Source organism: Gopherus evgoodei, chromosome 2, assembly GCF_007399415.2.
Source record: "Gopherus evgoodei ecotype Sinaloan lineage chromosome 2, rGopEvg1_v1.p, whole genome shotgun sequence".
Lineage (NCBI taxonomy): Eukaryota > Metazoa > Chordata > Testudines > Testudinidae > Gopherus > Gopherus evgoodei.
Window position 1 is genome coordinate 108,109,938 of NC_044323.1, and position 21,518 is coordinate 108,131,455.

The following is a 21,518-nucleotide window of genomic DNA, read 5'->3' on the forward strand; positions in this document are numbered from 1 at the left end:
AAGAAATACGTGACTCAGTTAATGTGTTTAAAACGTGCATTTTGATGAGTGATCATAACGCACCTCTTAGCACATTACACATTCTAAATATCTATTTCAGTTAACCATGTAGAGTTTAATCATTCACAGGGTATGCACTCACCTAGGAAATGCAATACATGAGAGGTGCTGATTTTCTAAATTGCCTTTCACTGAAATCCCTCAATGTGATTCGTGAAATACTGCATTCCACCGAAGGATATTTGGATCTAATTATATGTAACTTTCTTAACCCAGGGGAGCGATCAGAGGGGGTACTTAGCTTTCCCATTAGCGGGACTTAAGTACAAGAGCGGGAGTTGTGAGGATTGGCAAAAATATATAAAGGTGTGAGACAAAGCGGGGGGGGAGTGGGGGCAAAAGAAGGAAAAGAGAGATTGGGAAAGGGAGTGAGAAAAGATGAGGAACAGAGAAATGACAGCGATGTATAGAGGTAGAACAAGAAAAAAAAGATGAAAATGGGGGGGGGGGGGAGTGGGAAGAGGAGAGAAGAAGGAGCGGGAGATCCCAATAAGCTGTTTGCGTTTGTTTTGCAGCAAAATTCACCGAGTTCCCCAGAAATGTCACAGCCACTGAAGGGCAGAACGTGGAGATGTCGTGCGCTTTCCAGAGCGGCTCCGCCTCGGTGTACCTCGAGATCCAGTGGTGGTTTCTGCGAGCAGCCGAGGAGCAGGAGGCTGGAGGCGAGGTGACGGGCACTCAGGTACCGATGGGGTTCTCCCCCTGCCCCCTCCAAGCGGCCAATCCACCCAGGCACGCCAAAAAGGGAGGGGGGAGAGGGTAGTGGATTTCGCCGAAGGCTTAATGCTACCCATGAACTATAGCACAGCAGGCTGCATGGAGAAATGCTCACCCCAGAGGATGGGATCTTCGGTGCCTGCCACTCCCCTAGCTCTGCTTCACATCTTAGGAAAGCGACATGGATTTCTCAAGTCAGAATTTGTTTGAAGAGAGAATCAATGTTAATAGAGTTGCTGCTTGCAGGAGTGTGTTTCCCAAGTGTCAAGTTACTACAACAATCCCTTATTGGCCATTGGGGCACTGGAATCTGTAAATCTAATTCGGGAGGCATGGGGAGGGGGAGGAAGCTGTTATTGGGGATGCACACCTTCCAAACAAAAATACACCCTTGTAGCCTTCAAAGTCTAGTGTCGAGGACTCTTTTCTGTACAGAACCTCGGTTTTCCCCCCTTGCATTGTTTCTGAAAGATAGTTACACTGAAAAGATTAAATAGCCTTCTAACAGGACTCAGTTTAGGATTTCAGGACAACCACTGGGCTCAGTCCTTATTTACGTAAAGAAAGGGGAGAGGGAACTCTCCCTTTGCCTTGAACATTTTCCCTGAGATAGGATTGGAGGGAAAAAAACATTTTCTCTAACATTTTAATCCTCCTATGCCGTCCACACGACTTTTATACTGAGTATTCGTCCTGAAGCCTGATCGTAATAGGATGGAGAGTGACAGTTTAGTCTTACAAGATGACACTACGCATCTGTTCTCGTTTTCAATACAGTGTTTTCAGTGTACCACAATCCTGTAATGCTGGCTGCCGCAATAGCACTTGGATAGAACTGAAGCTAAATTCAGTCTGTTCAACTCTCCCAATGAGGTTCTGCCTATAGGTGGCACACTTAGCATGCAAGTGGTCTCAGGGAAAGGCTGGCTGATATAATCTGCTGCGCTTTAATGGTTATTTTGCACAAGGGCCAGTAGCCCAGCACTGCACGGCAACAGCTCCTCACAAATGTTATCTTTTCCCAATAGGTGGAGCTCTTACCAGAGAGAGACTTGGACAATGACGGAACAAAGATAAGCGTAAGTATTTGAAAAAAAAAATAGAGAGCATTCCTACATAGTTAATTACTTTACGTTTGTCATTAATTTAACATGCACCCAAAAGTCTGTGGGCAACCAACTAATCACAGTCATGGAGCTTACTTTAGTTTCTCTGTTCCTCCCACCCCCTTTGAGGCTGGTTACAGGATGAGAGACAGACTCAGAAATAGATGCTTTCCTAGCACTGTACACATTATCACAGAAACAATATAGCCCCAATGGGTTCATTAAACTGCATTGGTACAGATTTCCTCAACAAAAGCAAAATCAAGTGCCAGGGCATGCTTGCCCCAAATACTCCTCAACCTGCAAGGAAAGGTGGATCAGTTTCCTCCTGAGCACTGCCCCTTTTCACCTCATCCCAGACCTACTTCCGAAGACCCTGCAGAAGGCTCTCCATGGGCCTGGGATCTGCCAGGGGGGAAGGAGGTGGGGAACTGAGCATGCTGAAGGTGGGCAGTGGTTTGGGCACAGTTTGGCTAGTGGTGAAGGCTGGAGGTCCCTGTACCAGTACCCTGCAAATCGCTCCCCTCCTCCCAGAATTCCCTTCCAGGGACTGTACTAGCTCTGTTTTGGAGTCTCCTCTTGGTGGCAAGATCCCTCTCCCTCTCCTCCTTTTATGATGGTGCTGGAGAAGCCCTGTTACCACAGTTCCATTGGAGCCATGGTGATAGGACAAGATGGAGGGATGCAGGGCTGACAGAAGTATGTGGATTTCATTTGACTGGCCCTGGCCATCTGGTGACCCATTTAATTGATGTGCGCACCCTCTGGCTTATTCAACAGGAGAAAAGCCCACTATGCCCCTCTTCCACTCTGAAAATGAGGCAACTCCTTAAGGTTCTTCTCACCTGGCAGAGAGTCCCACCCCCAATTAGTCCCTCCTGAGGGGTTGACCCCTGGAGAGGTTGATTCAGTCCCAGAATTCTAAATGAAGAATAAATGCTGAAAGTTTGCCCTGAAAGGCATTTCTCTTCAGCTGAATATGTAGCTATTTAAATGGGTGATTTCAGAAATTAGTTAAAGCTGGCAGAGAACAGACATTGATGCTGCTGAGAGGGTATCTGACCTGATAAGAACCAGGATTAAGTTCTTCCTATGACAATACCTCTATTGATTTTATTGGGTATGCTCTCTGTGTCAGGTTTCAGGATTAGACTCTACAGTACTGAAATTAACTATCTTCCATTTGGAGATTAAAGTTTTCACACAATTATGGGTCAGACAGTGCTGGATCTGGTAGCAGGGCACAGGACCTCCCTTCCAGTGCCCCAGAGATTTAAGGAGATGGGACCATTGTTCATTCTTAACAAATACTGCAGTGTACACATTACACATGATCTCCAGAGTGATTTTGTGTCTCAGATGGAATCCATTTTGAACTCTCACTGGGGCAGTGTAGCCCGACACAGGCACAGTCTGGCCCTAAATGAGCAACAACCACATTATCATATATTGCTGATTAATCATGTATGTTAAAGCCTTCACTCATTTCTTTTCAGATGCGTACAACTAGTTAATCTTAGGTTGAAAGAAAGTTGGCCATAGTTGAAGTGACATTTTAATGTATATACATCATATTAAACACTGTACACATTTTGACCACAGCCTTCTCACTCATATTTCCTATGTTGCTTGTTACTTTACCGTGTAAACCCTTCATGGAATGAACTGCATGTTCTGATGAGGATTGATGGACCCCTGATTCAGGCATTTGTGCACTATTGCAATAGAAATACAACCATTACCAATAAACTCACTAATTACTCAGAACATACTAATTCAAAACTCCCACCAAAGTCCATAGGAATGTTGATTGAATACAAACTACAGGATTTGGCTCATCTTTGTTACAGTTCAGGCCTTTCACATTAAAAAATGTATCTTATGTGGGTAAATATTTAAAGCCAGGCCATTCTATTATACAGCCCAATATTTTTATAGGCTTGTGTAATAGATATTTTATATTTGTAATAAAAATGTTGTCTGCATTACAGTGGCATTCTAAATATACTTGCTGTAAAAGGAGCCTTTCTTGGATGCATGAATAGAATTCCTATTAGCATTAATGGAATGTATCCATACCAAATGGAGGATAAACCATTAACTGTGTTTGGTAAATCTTTAATCAAGAGATGGTAACATGTAGGGGTTGAGTTTTTAACAATGCTGAAACTCACCATTTCTGGTGATCAATGTCCTAACAAATAAAGCACAATATGGGACATAAGCAGGTGTCTGCTACAGACTACTAATTCACACTAGGTAACAGGAGGACCATCTCCTTATGCACCTAGTAATAATGCGTAGGGAGAAAAAAATTGATCATGGGGAACTTAAATTTCAGTGACATGATACTGGCAGCATGAGAAATCCAGCATAAGGCATCATTGGAATTTTTAAACATTATAGATTACAATGTCCTAACTCAGCCAATATGGGGACATCATATATTAGACCTTTACATAACAGATAAGGAGGAACTGATCGCAGAACTAAAAGTTAATGATAACTTAAGTACAAGTGATCATGACTTGATGACATTTAAAAAGTACAAGAAGAATTAAGTTCAGACCAGCAAAATATATATATTGCTTTAATAGAGCCAGTTTCACAAAACTGAAAAACATTCATGAACCAAATCAGCTGGGAGAAAGAATTTAATCAGAAAAATGTGATAATTGGGAATCACTTAAGAACACCTAACTAGATGCCTTAGAAGTCACAATCACACAACTGAAGAAGAATTCACTGGTTCAAAAAACAAAAACAAACAAACAAAAAAAAAAAAAACCACAAAACCTACCTGGTTTAATGGGAAATGAAGACAACTATAAAAATAAAACAAACAAAATATAACAAATGGAAGAAAGGGGAAGTTGACAGTGAAGAATATAATCAGAAGTTAGGAACTGAAGAAATTTTGTAAGGTGTAAGCCAACGGACATGAGGTGAAATCTATGGCCAGCAGAGTTAAAAACAATAAGAATTTTTTCAATTAATTAGGAATAAAAAGAATCCTGATAATGGTACTGTTCCATTACTGGATGGAAATGCTAGAATTATTAATAATGATACAATTGTTCAATAAATATTTCTCTTCTGTATTTGGGGTAAAAACGGATGATTCAGTCTCATCATATGGTGATGAGAACACTTTTTCCATGCCACTAGTATCTCTGGAGAATATTTAACAGAACCTACTAAGTTAGACATTTTAAAATCAGCAGATCCAGATAACTTGCATCCAAGAATTTTAAAAGAGCTGACTGAGGAGCTCACTGGTCTGCTACTGTTGATTTTCAATAAGTCTTGTAGCACCAAGAAAGTTCCAGAAGACTAGAAGAAAGCTGATGTTGAGCCAATTTTTAGAAAGGGTAAACAGGATGACCTGGGTAACTATAGGCCTGTCATTCTGACATCGATCACTGGAAAGCTAATGGAGTGGCTGTTAAGTGTTTTGATTAATGAAGAACTAAAGGAAGGTGAAGTAATTAATACAAATTGACGTGAATTTATGGAAAATAGATCCTGTCTAACTGGATATCTTTTTTTTGGTGGGGAGGAAATTACAAGTTCGGTTGACAAAGGTAATAGTGTTGATATAAAATACATAAAGTTCTGTAAGGTGTTTGACTTGGTACCACAAAACATTTGATAAAAAAACCTAGAATATAAAATTAACATGGCACACATTAAATGTATTAAAAACTAGCTAAATGATAGTTTTCAAAAAGGAACTGTAATGATATAACGTCTTTATCAGTGACCTAGAAGAAAACATAACTTCATCATTTATAAAGTTTGCAGATGACACAAAAACTGGGGGAAAAATAAATAATGAAGAGAACAGGTCTCTTTTTCAGAATGATCTAGATCATGTGTTAAACTGGGCACAAGCAAACAGTATGCATTGTAATATGGTTAAATGTAAACATATGCAATTGGGAACACAGAATGTAAGCCATGTATAAGGATGGGGAACTCTATCCTGGGAAGCAGTGACTTTGAAAAAGATGTGGTGGTTGTGGTGGATAATCAGTTGAACATGAGCTGCCAGTGTGACTCAGTGACCAAAAGAGCTAATGTGATCCTGGGATACATACACAGGGGACTCTTGAATAGGAATTGAGAGGTTATTTTTCCTCTGTATTTGGCACTGCTGCAACTGGTGCTGGAATACTTTGTCCAGTTCTGGTGCCCATAATTCAAAAAGGATGTTGATAAATTGGAGAGGGTTCAGAGAAAAACTAACAAGACTGATTAAGGCATTAGAAAACATGCCTTATAGTGATAAACTCAAGGAGCTCAATCTGTCTAGTTTAACAAAGAGAGCGTTAAAGGGTGACTTGATTACAGTCTATACAGGGGCGCTGGAACAATTTTTATAGTGGGGGTACTGAGAACCATTGAACCAAACTGTAAACTCTGTATGTAATGGAAACCACTTCAACCCAGGCAGTGCTGCAGCACCCACAGCATCCCTAGTTCCAGCACCTATGAGTCTATAAGTATGTGTATGGGGAACACATATTTAATAATGGGCTCTGCACTCTAGCGTTGAAAGGTATAACACAATCCAATAGCCAGAAGTTGAAATTAAGACACATTCAAACTGGAATAAGGTGTAAATATTTAATGGTGAGAGTTATTAACCATTAGAACATATTACCATAGGTCATGGTGGGTTTTCTATGGCAATTTTAAAATCAAGATTGGGTGTTTTCTCTAAAAGATATGCTATAGGAATTATTTTGGAGACGTTCTATTGCATGTGTTATATATGAGGTCAGACTAGGTGATCACAGTGGTCCCTTCTGGGCTCAGAATCTATGAATGTGTCATTTGGAAGAGGAACACTGTATAATGAAGCATGCTCTCTTTGCATTTTAAAATTTAGAAATGGCTAAAGAGAAAACAAATTCTGCACTCAGTTACATCTCTGCAACATCATTGACTTTGTTGATGTAGCATGGAGATTCATGACTGCAGAATTTGGCCCACAGAGACAATTTACATCCTGACTGCCCATTCTATTTCTTTTTTTATTGTTTTTGATAATATAATATCCATATTGATCTAGTTATTATTGATTAAGGTTAACTATCCAGCACTTTCTGTGGATTTAATGTTGCTTACATTATGTTTGAAACATTTAATCTATACTGTGGGTACAGATTGCCATATAAAATAATTCATATGCAGAACTGGGAACAGTAACATTGTATGCTTAAAAGTTTATCACTTTTCTTTCTGCAGTCATGTACCCACAACTATTGCCCTAGAAATAACACAACACGCAGGATAAGGGCTTTGCCAAAATGGTGACTATGATATGCCAAGTTGTCAGGAACATTATGTTGAATAATCATAAACACCATATACCTGGTTGCAGTGTAATGCTTTTCCCTTTTCTAAAATCTGTCACATCTTTATTATCCAAATGTTTCTTCTGCATACTGCCTTCAATCTTCTGTATTTACATGAAATGAAGCTACATTTGCATCTGAATTTATATAATGGATATAGGCAGCAGAATTAAGGGCACTCCCTAAAACTCATAGTTTTCAATGATGATGAACCCTCAAACTGGCTTTTGTTAGGGTAATCTAGTATCACAGATATAAAGTAATATACAATTAAATATAAATGATAAGGAAAGAAGAGTACAGAAAAAATCTGCTATTTTTGCTAGTGTTTCTTAGTAACTTTTTACTTATAAGTAAATTGCAATGTCTTGTTATGTCTTCAAAAATAAATAATTTGTGCTTTTAAATTAATTATACAAGGCGAAAAATGTGTTAGGCTGCTTTAGAATTAGGATACATTGCATGTCTTGGTATTAGCTGATGCCTCCCAACATAACAGAGTATGAGCTATTTTCTATTGTCAAATCACAGAAATGTCACAATATTTTAATAAGCACATGCTTCCATAAATAAGAGGGGAAAAAACTGGCTACATGTCACCAGATGCCTCATCATTACTGTTAGCAAATGCCTTGCACAAGCCTGAAGGAGACAAATTTAATGTCAAGTGATAATTTTTAAAACAATGAAGATTACAAGATAATCTAATAAAGTGTTAAAGAAATTTAAACATTGGCAAACATCTTCAATAAGGCTGTTAAGGCAGTGGTTCGAAATCTGAATGATTCAATAAAGTCATCTAATTGGAAAGGTTTACCCAAAGAAATGCACTGACATCAGCTTCATGCAAGGAAGCTCATTAAGAATGCTCATGATCTGAAATAATTAATTAAAGAGCATGGGAGACTGGGTTGTTTGTCTGAGGCCAATTAACATTTCAGAGCAAAGCATCTAAGCAGATTTGGAATTAAGTCACCAGTTGTCCCTATACCTAAAGAAAGCAAAATTCATCTTTGGTGTAACTTCACTGAAATAAGCAAAATTACACCACATTGGTTTGGCCCATGGTCTTTTAGGGTATGTTATAGCGCAGTTAGACTCTTGCAGCTGGCCTTTGGCAGTTGATTTGGGGTCACAGGGCTTGGATTTTGGGGCTGATTAATTGAAGTGTAGACTTCCAGGCTCAGGCTGCAACCTGAGCTCTGGGACCCTCCTAGAGCCCGGGCTCCAGCCCGAGCGCAGATGTCTGCACTGCAATTAAACAGGCCTGCAGTCTGAGCCCTGTAAGCCCAAATCAGCTGGCACAGACCAGTCCCTGGTGTCTAACTGCAGCATAGACATACCCTTAGGATAGCTGTATTCTGTATGCCAGTATATTCTTCATTGAGAAAGAATGTTAGAATGGTAATGTCTGATATTTTTTGTTCCTGAAAAACTTGCAGACAGTGAAAGTACAAGGGAATGACATCTCCCACAAGCTGCAGATTTCAAAAGTGAGGAAAAAGGATGAAGGCTTGTATGAGTGCAGGGTGACAGATGCCAACTATGGAGACCTTCAGGAATACAAGGCCCAGGCATTTCTCAAAGTCAATGCTAACAGCCACTCTCGGCGAATGCAGGCCTTTGAAGCATCCCCAATGTGGTTGCAAGATATGAAACCTCGCAAGAACATCTCAGCAGCTGTTCCCAGTAGCGTCCATAACTCTTCCAATCAGCGAATGCGCTCCACCGCCAGCCCTGAAGCAGCAGCTAAAATCCCAGAACAGAGTCCACAATCAGGTATGATAAGCATTTTGAGCATTTCAATGTCTTGCTAACCAGTGTGCAACATGAGGTTAACTCAAACTGGATCACTGTGATAGGGAAAGGTTGGTGCCCAATATATACACATATATGCTAAGCTTAATAATTGAAACTAAATATGATGGGAAACATTTTAAAAAATGTGTAAAAGGCTTAGGAGTCTATATCTCATTGCAAGTCAATGGGACTTAGGCTTCTAAACCCAGATCCTCAAAGATATTTAACACCCAATTTCCATTGAAATCAGTGAGAGTTAGGTGCCTACAGACATTTGAGGATTTGGGCCCCAGTGTCTATCTCATTTCTGAAAATGGGACTTAGACTCCTAAGTCACATAGATGCTGTTGAAAATGTTGCACTGTGTATGCTTTAGGAATGGTTGCACAGAGAATATGCATTTGCCATTAGCCAGTCATACTGAAGACACTAGCATGGCAATGCCTCATTTTCTGTCACATAGAAATTAACCTCTGTTTTATTTGGAAGCTATGAATAACCTATGCTGAAGTGAATGTTTGCCAACTAATAAACAATGGTCACCCTCCACTGTTACATGATAGTAACATGATAGTAACGGTGAGAGTGAGGGAATGAAGAAATAGAACACGAATGATCGAAACAAGCTCTTTGAAAATGCAAAATGACCAAAAAAACTAAAAATGAAAAGTCAGCTGTGCATGTTAAAGCTTCTGATACTATCTCGCATGATCTTCTCTTAAACCAACTAGGGAAATATAGCCTAGACAAACCTACTACACATGGATGTACTACTGGTTGGAAAAAACATACTTAGAGAGTAGTTATCAATGGTTCACAGTCGAGCTGGAAGGACATATTGAGTGGAGTCCTGCAGGGATCTGTTCTGGGTCTGGTTCTATTCAATATCCTCATAAATGATTTTGATAATGGCATAGAAAGTAAAGTTTGCAAATAATGCCAAGACTGGAGGGGTTGCAAGTGCTTTGGATGACAGAACTAGAATTCAAAATGACCTTGACAAACTAAAAAAATTGTCTGAAATTAATAGGATGAAATTCAATAAGGCCAAATGCAATGTATGACACTTAGGAAGAAATAATTAATTGCATAAACACAAAAGGGGAAATGACTGCCTAGGAAGAAGTACTGCAGAAAAGGATTGGGGGTTATAGTAGATCACAAACTAAATTTGAGTCAATGTAATTCCAAAAGAAAAGTGTTAATTCTGGGATATATCAGTGGGAGTGTTGTAATTCTCCCTCTATATTTAGCCCTGATAAAGCCTGAGATGGAGTACTGTGTCCAGTTCTAGGCACCACACTTTGGGAAAGATGTGGAAAATTTGGAGAAAGTCCAGGGAAGAGTAAGAAAAGTGATTAAAAGTCTAGAAAACATGACTCATGAAGAAAGATGAAAAATAGGGTTTCTTTAGTCTGGAAAAGAGAAGACTGAGGGGATATAACAGTTTTTAAGTATGTAAAAGATTGTTATAAATAGGAGGGTGATAAATTGTTCTTTTTTAACCACTGAAGACAGAACAAGAAGTAATGGGCTTAAATTGCAGCAAAGGGGATATAGAATAGACATTAGGAAAATTTCCTAGCTGTAGGAGTAGTTAACATTGGAACAAATTACCTAGGGAGTTTGTGGAATCTCCATCATTGGAAGTTTATGAACAAGTTAGACAAACACCTGGTAGGGATGGCTCTTAGTAATATTTACTCCTGCCTCTTTGCAAGGTACTGGACTAGACTAGATGAACTACTGAGGTCCCTTCCAGTCCTACATTCCTATGATTATCTGGGTTATTTCTAATTTACTGAAAGAGAATGAAGTTGAGCAAGGTTCTTAAGCCTGTGCCTAATTTTAAGCATGTAAATAGAGCTGCTCAAAATTTTTCCAATTGAATGTTTTGCCATCAGAAAATGTCATTTCATTGAAACTGAAACTTCCTACGGAAATGTGTTGATTTCCGAAGAAATTCCCTTTTGGGAAATAAATTGGTAAAAATAAGTATTTTGATAAGTCAGTACATTCCACTGTGACATTTTTGGAACGGAATGTTTTGCTTTATGTCAAAATAAACTTTTGTTTAGAAATTTCTTTATATATATAGAAATTATTGAAACATTGCATTATTGAAACATTGCATTTCAATGTTTACATATATATAAATGTAAACATTGAAATGCAATGTTTCAATTTTATTGAAACAAAGTGTTTTGATTGACATGAATACATTTTTCCTGTAAATTTCATGTATCAGGAATTTTAGATAGCCTTTGTTTTCATTCAGATTCAGAACAAAACTAATTTCAAAATCACAGAATTTCCTGCAAATCAGAACTTGAAATCCTCAAACAGCTCTATTTGTGAGTAATTTCACTTAAGTCAATGGGACTAGTTAGAAGCTTAAAGGTAGACACATATTTAAGTGCCTTGGCCAGAGTGTGGCTGCAACAGGTAATCCATTAAACTATTCTAGTAGCATTACTGGTATAAAAGATTCACTAATTCAATAATTTATCCAACATTTTGCCCTGGAAGGGCTGTGTCATGCCAGTGATCTGGATGCAAACCTCTCATTGATTGTTACGGGCATTCCAAAATCAAAACATTCAATCATAGCTCTGAGAGGGCAAGAAGTATGCTTATCATCGTGCATCAACATTTTCTCAAAATGATATTTATTGTAGACCAAGTACAGATAGTCCTAATAATAAAGTATTAGTAATTTAATCTCTTATATTCATGTGTAGTTTCTGATAGAGCAAAGTTTCATGCTCCATTCACAAAGCCAAATTCACCTACTAAGGAAAATTGACTTTCACCAGTACTGATTTTGACTCTATATTTTATGTTACTTTCTCCAAATAAACAGTCAAGAGACATACTGTAACTGATAGTGGAGTCTGCAGCAAAAGGTTCTCTTCTGAGGCTCAAGATCGATTTTCCTCATATTGAGAAGACTGGGGCGTTAATTTTTACTTTCAGTCTGATTTGGTGATATTTTAGACCCACTTTGAATTCACTTTACAGAGGTGTAAATGCCTAAACAAGGTACTAGGCAGTGGAGTATTTGGCCCTACATGTCTAGTGATTCCAACTGAGGAAGAGGAGGCATCCAATTCTGGGACATCAGAATGGCAGAACAGAGATAATAGTCATAGGCAGGCACATTGTGGATGATCTTTCTTCCTAATGTAATCAACATGTCTGCCCTCATTTTCTTATGCGGTTCAAAAGAAAATTAATCTCTTTTCCCATATTGCTATGTAGTACTTAAATACAGAAACTGGCAAGAGACAGACATTTTTGTGTTTTGTTCAATTTTATGCAGTGAAGGAACCTATCCTAGACAATGGAAACTGTTAAAAATTAAAATAAAACTGCATAATTCAAATATTTGTGATTATATTTCATACAATGGGGTAGCCTTGGATACCTTTACCTTTGTTGAATAGTATCTTGACATCAATGGGATTGCTTGCAGAATAAGGTTTCACTCAGTGTGGGTAACGGTGTCAGAATTTAGTCCAATAATAGAGTAGGGGGTTGTATTACCTTATGACCAACAGTTAATTTTCTCATTGCATTGATAAACACATTGCAAAGAAATCTAGGTCTGTTGAACTTTTTCACTGCTCATGTTCATCCAACGTTCTTTTGCCAGTTTTCAGTTGGCAAGAGAGATCTAAAAAGTCGTATTAGAGAATAATTTCTCAACCCAAGGGCAGTTGTTACCATAAAAAAGCATTTGTCAGCTATTACCATTATAAAGTATCTGAGGTTACCATATTTTCCACCTATACTCAGGAGAAAGAATATTTGTGGTAACTGCGAGTGAACTATATAGCAATGGTTGGTAAATTGCTTATTCTGTATGTATGGTTTATGGGCTTGTACATATCTCTGTGGCTTTTGTATATCTGTTATTTACCTCACAGGATGTTGTGAATCTTAATTAAAGTCCACACAGCACTGTGAAATGTTTATAATATTTTGTAAGTATATATAGCATTTTTATTTACCTATAGAAACAGATACAGAATAGACAGAGAGAGTGTGCACCAGAAAGAACAAAAACATGCATTCAAAAAAAATACACTGAAGTAGTATTAAGGTCTATTTTAAACTAAAACAAACAGGGAAGCAAAAGTCAGAGCTGTCATAGCTTGACCCTTTGATTTCATATGCCTGGGCTGCTGCAAATGAAGTCTGCCATCACGGCATAAGAGCAATCTGACTAATATGACAGCCTAATATGCATATATTCAGAAAAATGTCTTATGTAGGTGGAGTGATAGACATTTTTTCTGCATAATTCATAAGAGTGTATCATATTCCAAAGGTAAAATTACACATTTCATATATCACAAGGTCTTGTAACTATAGGTAAGGGTGTAATTTGTTAGGGGCAAACTGTGAAATGAATTTGATTCTATGCAAAGGGGAGCCAAATTAACTAGAGAGACCGGGCCAGATTTGTCTTTTCATTGCTATAAATCCAGAATAACACCACAGACATCAGTAGAGTCAGTTTAGATTTACACTAGTATAGCTGTCCCACTGATAATGTGCACATCCCAGATATTACTCCATTCGAAAAATCTGGGACAACATTCAAAACTGTCACCTGCAGCTCTGTCTCTTCTCGTTGAGTCTGGGCTGACAGATCACAGAGAGGCCATAGCTTCAGTTAAATAAATAATTTCAGGCCCAAATTCTGACTGCTTAAATTCAGACTTCTCAGATTCCTAGGAAACCTGCGTGCTTCTCAGGATTCACTAACTCAAACACAGAACTGGCTATATTTTAGTAACCCCCCTCCCATTTTAGAAAGAAGATATTTTTGATGGCTAGGGGTTCAGTATGTAACCTGGGAAGGAGCAAGCAGGGTCTTTGCATCTTGTAGCACAAACTGAATTCCTTGAATCAGGGAGACCCACAGCAAACTTCAGTACCAGGTAGGACGACAAAGGGAGGAAACAACATTCTTGGAATCTGCTGATTCTGGTACATGGAGGTGCCCCTTCTCCCTCCCCTCCCCCCGCCATTTGGGTCTGTGGAGTCTGTCATTATGAATCTACCAGCTTTGAATGCAAGACACACTTTTATGCCCAAATTGTAGTGTTATAGAATATTCACCAACTTTTTTTTCTGTCTATATATTAGATCTCCTTATATAGCCAGCCTACAAAAAGCCTGCAGCCTTCACTGAGGTCACTGGCAAAATTCCCATGGATGTCACTGGGAACAAGATCAGACCCTTTGGGGTTGATTTTTGGAAGTGTTGAGCATCCACAATGCCAGCTGAAGTCAGCATAGCTGTGGGTGCATTGCAGAAAATCAGGATCATACATATATTTGGGGTTTAAAATAAATTGATTTTGTTTTCTTAAACTTTTTCTATTTAATAATTTCATCAATGAGATAATGTGTAGGTAATAGGCTATATACTATCCATTACAATTAGATATTTTTACACAGTATAATCTTTATTTATGTATTTATTTATCTTTACTTATAAGGACTTGCATATTCACCTTTTCTGGAAAAACCTAATTATTTTTAGTTAATCTCAAATAACAGAATAAACTGAAATTATTAGTTGCTAATAATTAGTTGTACCTCAATCTGAAAAGTGCTAAATGCCTTCAGCTCCCATTGTTCTCACTTGTGAAGCAAGGAGCAATAATGATATGAGAAAACAAGAATGAGCAACAAAGGAGAACAAACACCTCTCTCGATTAAGGAGTGACATAACAGACTCCAAACACTTCTACAGACTCTTTTCTGTGAAATAAAGTGTGGTTCAGGGAATGATATTTTTCTACTTGAATGGTATACCTTGATCACCTTTAGTGCTCATATAGATTGTGATGATCACAACACGTCTTCCATTCTTCTCTTATCCTGGCCTTCCTTCCCCATGTGCAGCCATGCCTTTTCATAATAAAATCTTCCCATCTCTTTGGAGGTTGGCTAAGCGGTTGTTTCAGTTCCTGTGGGTACCACTCAGCGAGAGATGCAGTCCATTGATTGTCAGTGAGCCTAGCTATATGCCTGACCCATTGAATTTTACTATACCTGCTTTAATTACTGTATACCATTCATTCTGATTAAAGCAAAGCAGAATGGTATACAGTAATTAAACAACTGACAGAAGTGTCTATAAATTGTATTATAAGGCCATGTCTGGGGTGAGACTATTTTTGTTCCAAGTTCTACCTTAAAGTAAATTTGGTTATGAGATTTTTGTTAGGCTGGGATTTTCAAAGGAGAGGAAAGGAGTTAAGTTGCTAACATTCTTACGGTTCTTTGAAAAACCTAGTTTCATTTATTTTGTATATATGCTTATTCCAGGCTTTGGGCACCCTGGAGGCAATCCTAGCCCCACTAAGGTCAATGACAAAACTCTCATTAACTTCAGTGGGTCCAGGAATTCATCTCCTGAAGCTTATTAAAATACAAAAATATATTAAAACAGTAGCAACTGCACCCTGCCTTCCATACAACCACAGTCAGTAAGAAAATATTATAAAACAAAAATCTCACTACCCCTCACATTCCCAATAGAGATAACCGGTTTGAGACCTGAGAAGAATGTACACAACAAACAACTGCATTTCTATGTATTTACTGATTTTCTAAATGTTCTAGTAATTACAGGGCTCAGTCCTGACAGGTGGTGAGCTCTGTGACCCAATCCCATAAAGCACATAAGCACACGTTTAATTTTAAGTACCTGGGTATTCCCACTGTACTCAATGAGAGTATTCACATGCTTTAAAATTGAGCACAGGCTTAAATACATTGCGGGATGTGGGCCACCTTACAGAATTGAGCCCTATAAGAGGATTACTTTTCTGAGACAAGTGTGGAAAGTAATATCAGCTGTGTTGTTCTGGGTAGTTGCCTCCCCTAAACCCAGCTCAGTATGTTGGAACCATAGTAGAGCTGAAAATGGAAATGTTCATTTTGAAATGCCTTCCCATGCTCAGAAATTCATTTCACCTATATTTAGATCTATCCTATATACGTACATACCACATTTAGTGATACATCTGCCTAACTAGCTATAGATATTGTCATGTATGTTCTTAAGTGTATCACTTATTTTTTAATCATTTAAAAATTGCTTTAACCTCTATGGCTTACCTCGCCTCCAGAGCCAAAAATGATACATTTCATGGGGGAGCCTCTGAGGAATCTTTTCCTCTGTGCTCCCTCTACTAAAATAATTCAGTTCCACATGTCTGGTACAACTGCCAATTAACAACTGGGAAGAATACACATAGGCCATGCAGTTTGTTTGTCTGTTCATCCAAATTACTTCTCATTGCTGCTCAATCTGGTATTTTGTACCAGGACATTGCAGTGCATGTCATAGGACACCCTTAGAATAACGGATGGTGTTTCCTTGCTTCAGAAACCATTACCTGACAAATACACAGCAATATGGAAGGCATTTTTGCCTGGTTTGGGATATGAAACAGGAAACTTCCTTTCTTTGATGGAAAACTCCACTCCCTTCACAAAGGTTACAATGTAAGAAAAATGGGCCAAATCCTCTGCTGGCTTAAATGGATAAAACACTACTGAAGTCAGAGCTACATCTGCTTATAGAGCAGAGAAGTAATCCCCTATAAATGTATTTTAATGTTATACAGGAGTATGAGGTGAGTGGAGAAGCCTGGCTTTTACCAGTTCATATTAGGTGGGGAGGCATAACAAGCTGGCTGGGAACTGAAAGATGAGAAAGAAGAACATAGCTATTTGGAATTATTTTGGAGTTTATTATTTTTTTCCTGGATGGAATCTTTCCTAGGCAATTCACTCTGAAAGCTTAGCCCTGGTCTGCTCTAAAACATTGCACTCTTAGTAATTAGTCAGTCACTGAGATTTTTCACTGGACTAAATCATTCATAAGGCACAGCAATGCTAACATCAAATAACCTTCTCTGGGTGTGAGTAGTAGCTATAATAAAAATAATTAATCCTGGTCGGTTGTTTAGAAAGTTGGATGTCATTTGAAGAACATATGATGATCTCTCACCGCACCATGCACAGGGTGTTGGGTTTTTTCCCCTTTTCATTTTAACATTTCATTCACGAAGTGCCTCTGACACACACCTCTCATTGAAGTTTGACCCCACCTACCAGCAAATGCTATTTGTCTGGAACAAAGCTTTCTAACATAATGAAAAGTGTTAAAACACAAAATTGAAAGAGAATAGCCACAGCCTATATTGTAGATACTACTCATACAGACTCGACATGCTCTGCAACAGTGACTAAAACACAATTAGAAAACCATTTTGTTACTGCTGTTTCTTCTGCTGTTACCGTTGCTATTACCTCGGCTGCTATAGTTGCTTCCACGCACAGTGTCCCTGGAGAAACTGTCCTGCAAACTAATGCCTGCAGAAAACAGTGCCCATTGACACAATGAAAAACAAAATACACTGCAGAACACTAAAATAGAGCTACTGTATTCCCCCTCCTCCAATTCCTCCTGTGCCACTGAACAAAAATGTTAAAATAAAATTTTTGGAGCAGGGGAAAAAAATTAAGAACCGAGGAAAAAGCGGTAGGTTGTCACTAAATCATTAATGGTCTGATTCTCAACTGATGTAGGCCCATTGGCTTCAGTGGAGCAATTTTGATTTATACCAGGCCTTAAATATTATAGTACTGTACCTGCCTGAATTTCCATCTGCTGAAACAACTCACACATTTCTTTATTTCTTGAAACATATAAAAAAATATCTGAGTGACCATGCTATGCACTAGGTGCCTACAACATAGAATATGGGCAAAGGACTGTCCACGGTTCTAACCACCCTAGCTTCCATCACCCTGGGGGAAAAAGTAAAAATTAGATTTAAAGGGAATGGTAGAGAAGTTCAGTGATTTAGAATTAATATGAGGATGAAGTTAACACATTGAGAGAAACTGTAGGCCTGATTCTCCCATCACTCCATTTTGACACCAATATGACCTAATGGATTTTCATGGCGTTACTTCCAATTTACACCAGTGCAAATGAGGGGACAATCAGGCCAACTACATCTAAAAGATAAGGCTGAACATTGCCAGCTGGGGGAAAAAGGCGATATGTGGCTTGTATACCTAGCACAGAGCTATTTCTCTATAATGAGCAATAATTCTTCAGTGTCTGTGCCGCACATAAGCTTATTTTTGCAGATGTTTTTTATGGAATTGCTTCTAAATGCTTGTGAGATAGTATTAGGGCCAATCCTAGTAAGGATTTTTTTTTTTTTTGGAGGAATGGATGAGTGGTATGTAGGAGGAGAAGACTAGTGCAATTAAGTTTTGAAATGTGACTCATATTTTGTGGATAATTTGAAGGTCTATTAACCAGCCAGAAGCTGAATTGTTATTTTGGGTTTGGGCTTAAGGTATAAGAAGGTGTGACAGCATGCTTAGTTAAGATAAAAGTTTGAGAAGCTGATCAGCCGTACAGCTCTCAACAATTAAAAACTTCAGTTCAAACAAATTTTAGGTCATTGGTAAGCAAGCAACATTAAAGCACTGGTTTATTCCTTTGTCTATCATGCATTTTAAAAAATGTCTAAGATATTTTAAGACCACTGTTTCCAGTGTGGAAGCAAAGAAGAACACCATTCAACGCACAAGGAATCAAATAAGAGTATTCACAGAACATGCTACCAGTGTTTCCCAAATATTAGGAGTAACTACCAATTTACTGTTAAGATTTTAGCTCGACTATCAAAACCTGCAACCTGCCTTTCCTATTCTTACAAACTGGATCTTGGGCTGTTCCTGAATCCAGTTTGAGTAGCCAGCCACGACATTTCAGAGGCCACTATACAAAGGCCCCTTATATCTCAACCCTTTCCCTGAGAAGTATTTACTCATGCAAGCAGACTGTTGAAGTCAATGGGAATAGACATATGAGTAAAGGATATTCAGTGTGAGGAAAACATTACACGATCAGGTCCTAAATTAGGGAAGGGAAGTCAGATATAGGTCATAAAAGGCTGAAGTACAAGCATGTCTACTCATGCCTGAGAACTACTGATATACACAACCTCATACTCTGAAGGATTAGTCTGAAGTGGGTCAAGAAAGCTGTAAGATCCAGACAAGAACAGAAGGATAAAATAAAGAGTGACAACAAACTAAATATATAGCTTGGATTGTCCATGTCAAAGTACAGTGGTGACTACTAGATTATACAAAAATTGAATAGATCCTTTGCTCAAAACTTGAAATGAGTTCAAACCAGTACCTTTTCTGAGTTCTGAAAACTTTGAGTTTCTTTTTTTTTTAATGCATCAACACTTAGGTCTTGTCTACACATTTAGTTTATGGCAAGCTGGGGTGTGAATCTACCCCATACTAGCCTGCTGCACAGTTATGGTCAATGTGGAGCTTGCTGCCGCACACTAACAGTTCTTTAGTGCACTTTTATCTATTCCCATTTCAAAGTAGGGCAGGTCAGACCATACTAAGGAATTATTAGTACATGGCAGCAGGGTCTACACAGACAATTAGCATGCAGCAGGCTTGTAAGGGGTAGATTCACACCCCAGTTTGCAGCAAACTAAATGTTCATGTAGACAAGCTCTTAGCCTCACAATAGTTCAAGACAGCTAAAGTCTATAAGTATCTGGGAGAGAAAAATATTATTGTGGTTAGAGTACAGGGCTTGAGGATAGGTCACTTGGTCTCTAATACTGACTTGACTGTTAATCCTTGCTCTTCCACAAACTCAGGCAAATCACTGGTAATCTTTCTGTGCCTCATTGTACCAATTTGTACAGTGGGGACTCTACTACTTACATTTCTCACAGGATTGCTAGGGGTCTTTGATGTTTTTATATTTGCTTTGAGATTCTAAAATGGAAGTCACTATAGAAATGCAAAGTAGTAGTATTCTCATGGGGAAAAAAAAATCTGTCCCTGCAATATTTCTGGCCTCATTTTCAGACCAAGAAAAGCTTAGATAAGCTTCTCATAAGTATCTGAACAGAATGCTGAACCTAGTGAGTTCACATCATTAGCAGCAACACACATGAATGCCACATATCATGGGGTAAATATACTTTCATTAAATTGTTTCATGTCAAGATCTCCTGGTCATGCTAATGGCAAAAACCTTGCCTAGTCATATAACCAAAAACTCTTTACAAACCAGGGTCAGTTTTTATGAGTTCTCCTTATTCATAAAAACTATTGAAAGTAAGTTTTGAAGTTGTCACACTATCAAAACATTTCATTGTAAAAAAAATATACAAACATTTTTTCCAGTCCAAGTGACTTTTTGGATTGAAATTTCAGTACATTTAGATTTTAAAAAATTAAAAAATGAACAAGGGTTGAAATCAAAATGAAAGACATTGAAATTTTCAAAATAAAATGCTTGTTTGACCTGAACCAATTTTTTTCCCCAGATTTTGGTTCATTAAAAATTCTGAGATTTTCCACTTTTTGGCCTGATTCAGGATGGGATTTTTTTTTTATATCTCAAAAAATTTTACTGGACAGAAAAAACCTAGGAAGGGTTGAGATTTCCACAGTTGAACAAGGACAATGATGGATAGAATGAGGACAGAGAAGGAATTTATTCATTACAGGACTGTGTGAAATAATACACAATCAAAGCTGAAATTAAATGAACCTTCCTGGTTTGAACAGTCTTTACAAACAGAAAAATCATACAACCTTTCAATACACCTAGTTTAAGATTCATAAATAGTTTGAATGAATTTAGGGAAAATATTAAATTATCCTGGAATGATTTTACATGGAAATCATGCAGAATTTTGACTGGATTTGGCTTTTAGACCTAGGTTAAATGAAACTCAAATCTCAAAGAAAAACTGAAAGGAGCCAAATTTTCACACAGTTGTATTTATGATTTAGATTATCAGAAGAATGCAAGACATTCAGTGTAGTTAAAAAAACCTTTATAAATGTATATACACATGTGGTGTTGAAAGCCACATGATCCTGTATTGAGACCACATGATGAACTGAAAAGTTTGTGCTTAACTGTATAGTCCTGATCTCTGAACACCAAACCTGCACTTTGCTCAATAATCTGAGACTTAGTCTGATATTCCAAATCCTGAAGGCCACATTCTTAACCAGCCTGCATTCAGTGGACCGTCTGTGGAGTAGGATGCTATTCATTGTGAGTAAAGTACTAAGAGGATCTGGCCATTAGAATTGAGTATATCTACAAAGTAGTAAGAGCTGGGCAGATGAAAGACACTCAGATACCCAAACATTCTGCAGAGGCTAGCTGTTCTTAAGGGTGTGCCTAACTAAATTTGTTGAAGTTCCATGCTCCTAGAAGCAGACTGCCTTACACCTCAGCTAGGTAAGCACTTTCGGGTCTTTGAACAAATATATCTGCAACTAGGAGAAGCTAAAATGGTTGCAAATTTTACATAACTGGTATTTTCAACCTTAAGGGAAAACAAAAACAGATTTT

At 38.1% G+C, this 21,518-nt stretch overlaps 1 protein-coding gene across 3 annotated transcripts in view; it reads left to right on the top strand.

The window, feature by feature from the left end:
• The window catches only part of VSTM2A (V-set and transmembrane domain containing 2A), a 30,887-nt gene that overhangs the window by 1,938 nt on the left and 7,431 nt on the right, over positions 1-21,518 (top strand). For all 3 annotated transcript variants that reach the window (XM_030551479.1, XM_030551480.1, XM_030551478.1), the window contains exons 2-4: positions 576-742; positions 1,806-1,856; positions 8,689-9,025. In XM_030551479.1, the coding sequence (XP_030407339.1) occupies positions 576-742; positions 1,806-1,856; positions 8,689-9,025 (555 nt within the window). The remainder of the gene's footprint in view (positions 1-575; positions 743-1,805; positions 1,857-8,688; positions 9,026-21,518) is intronic.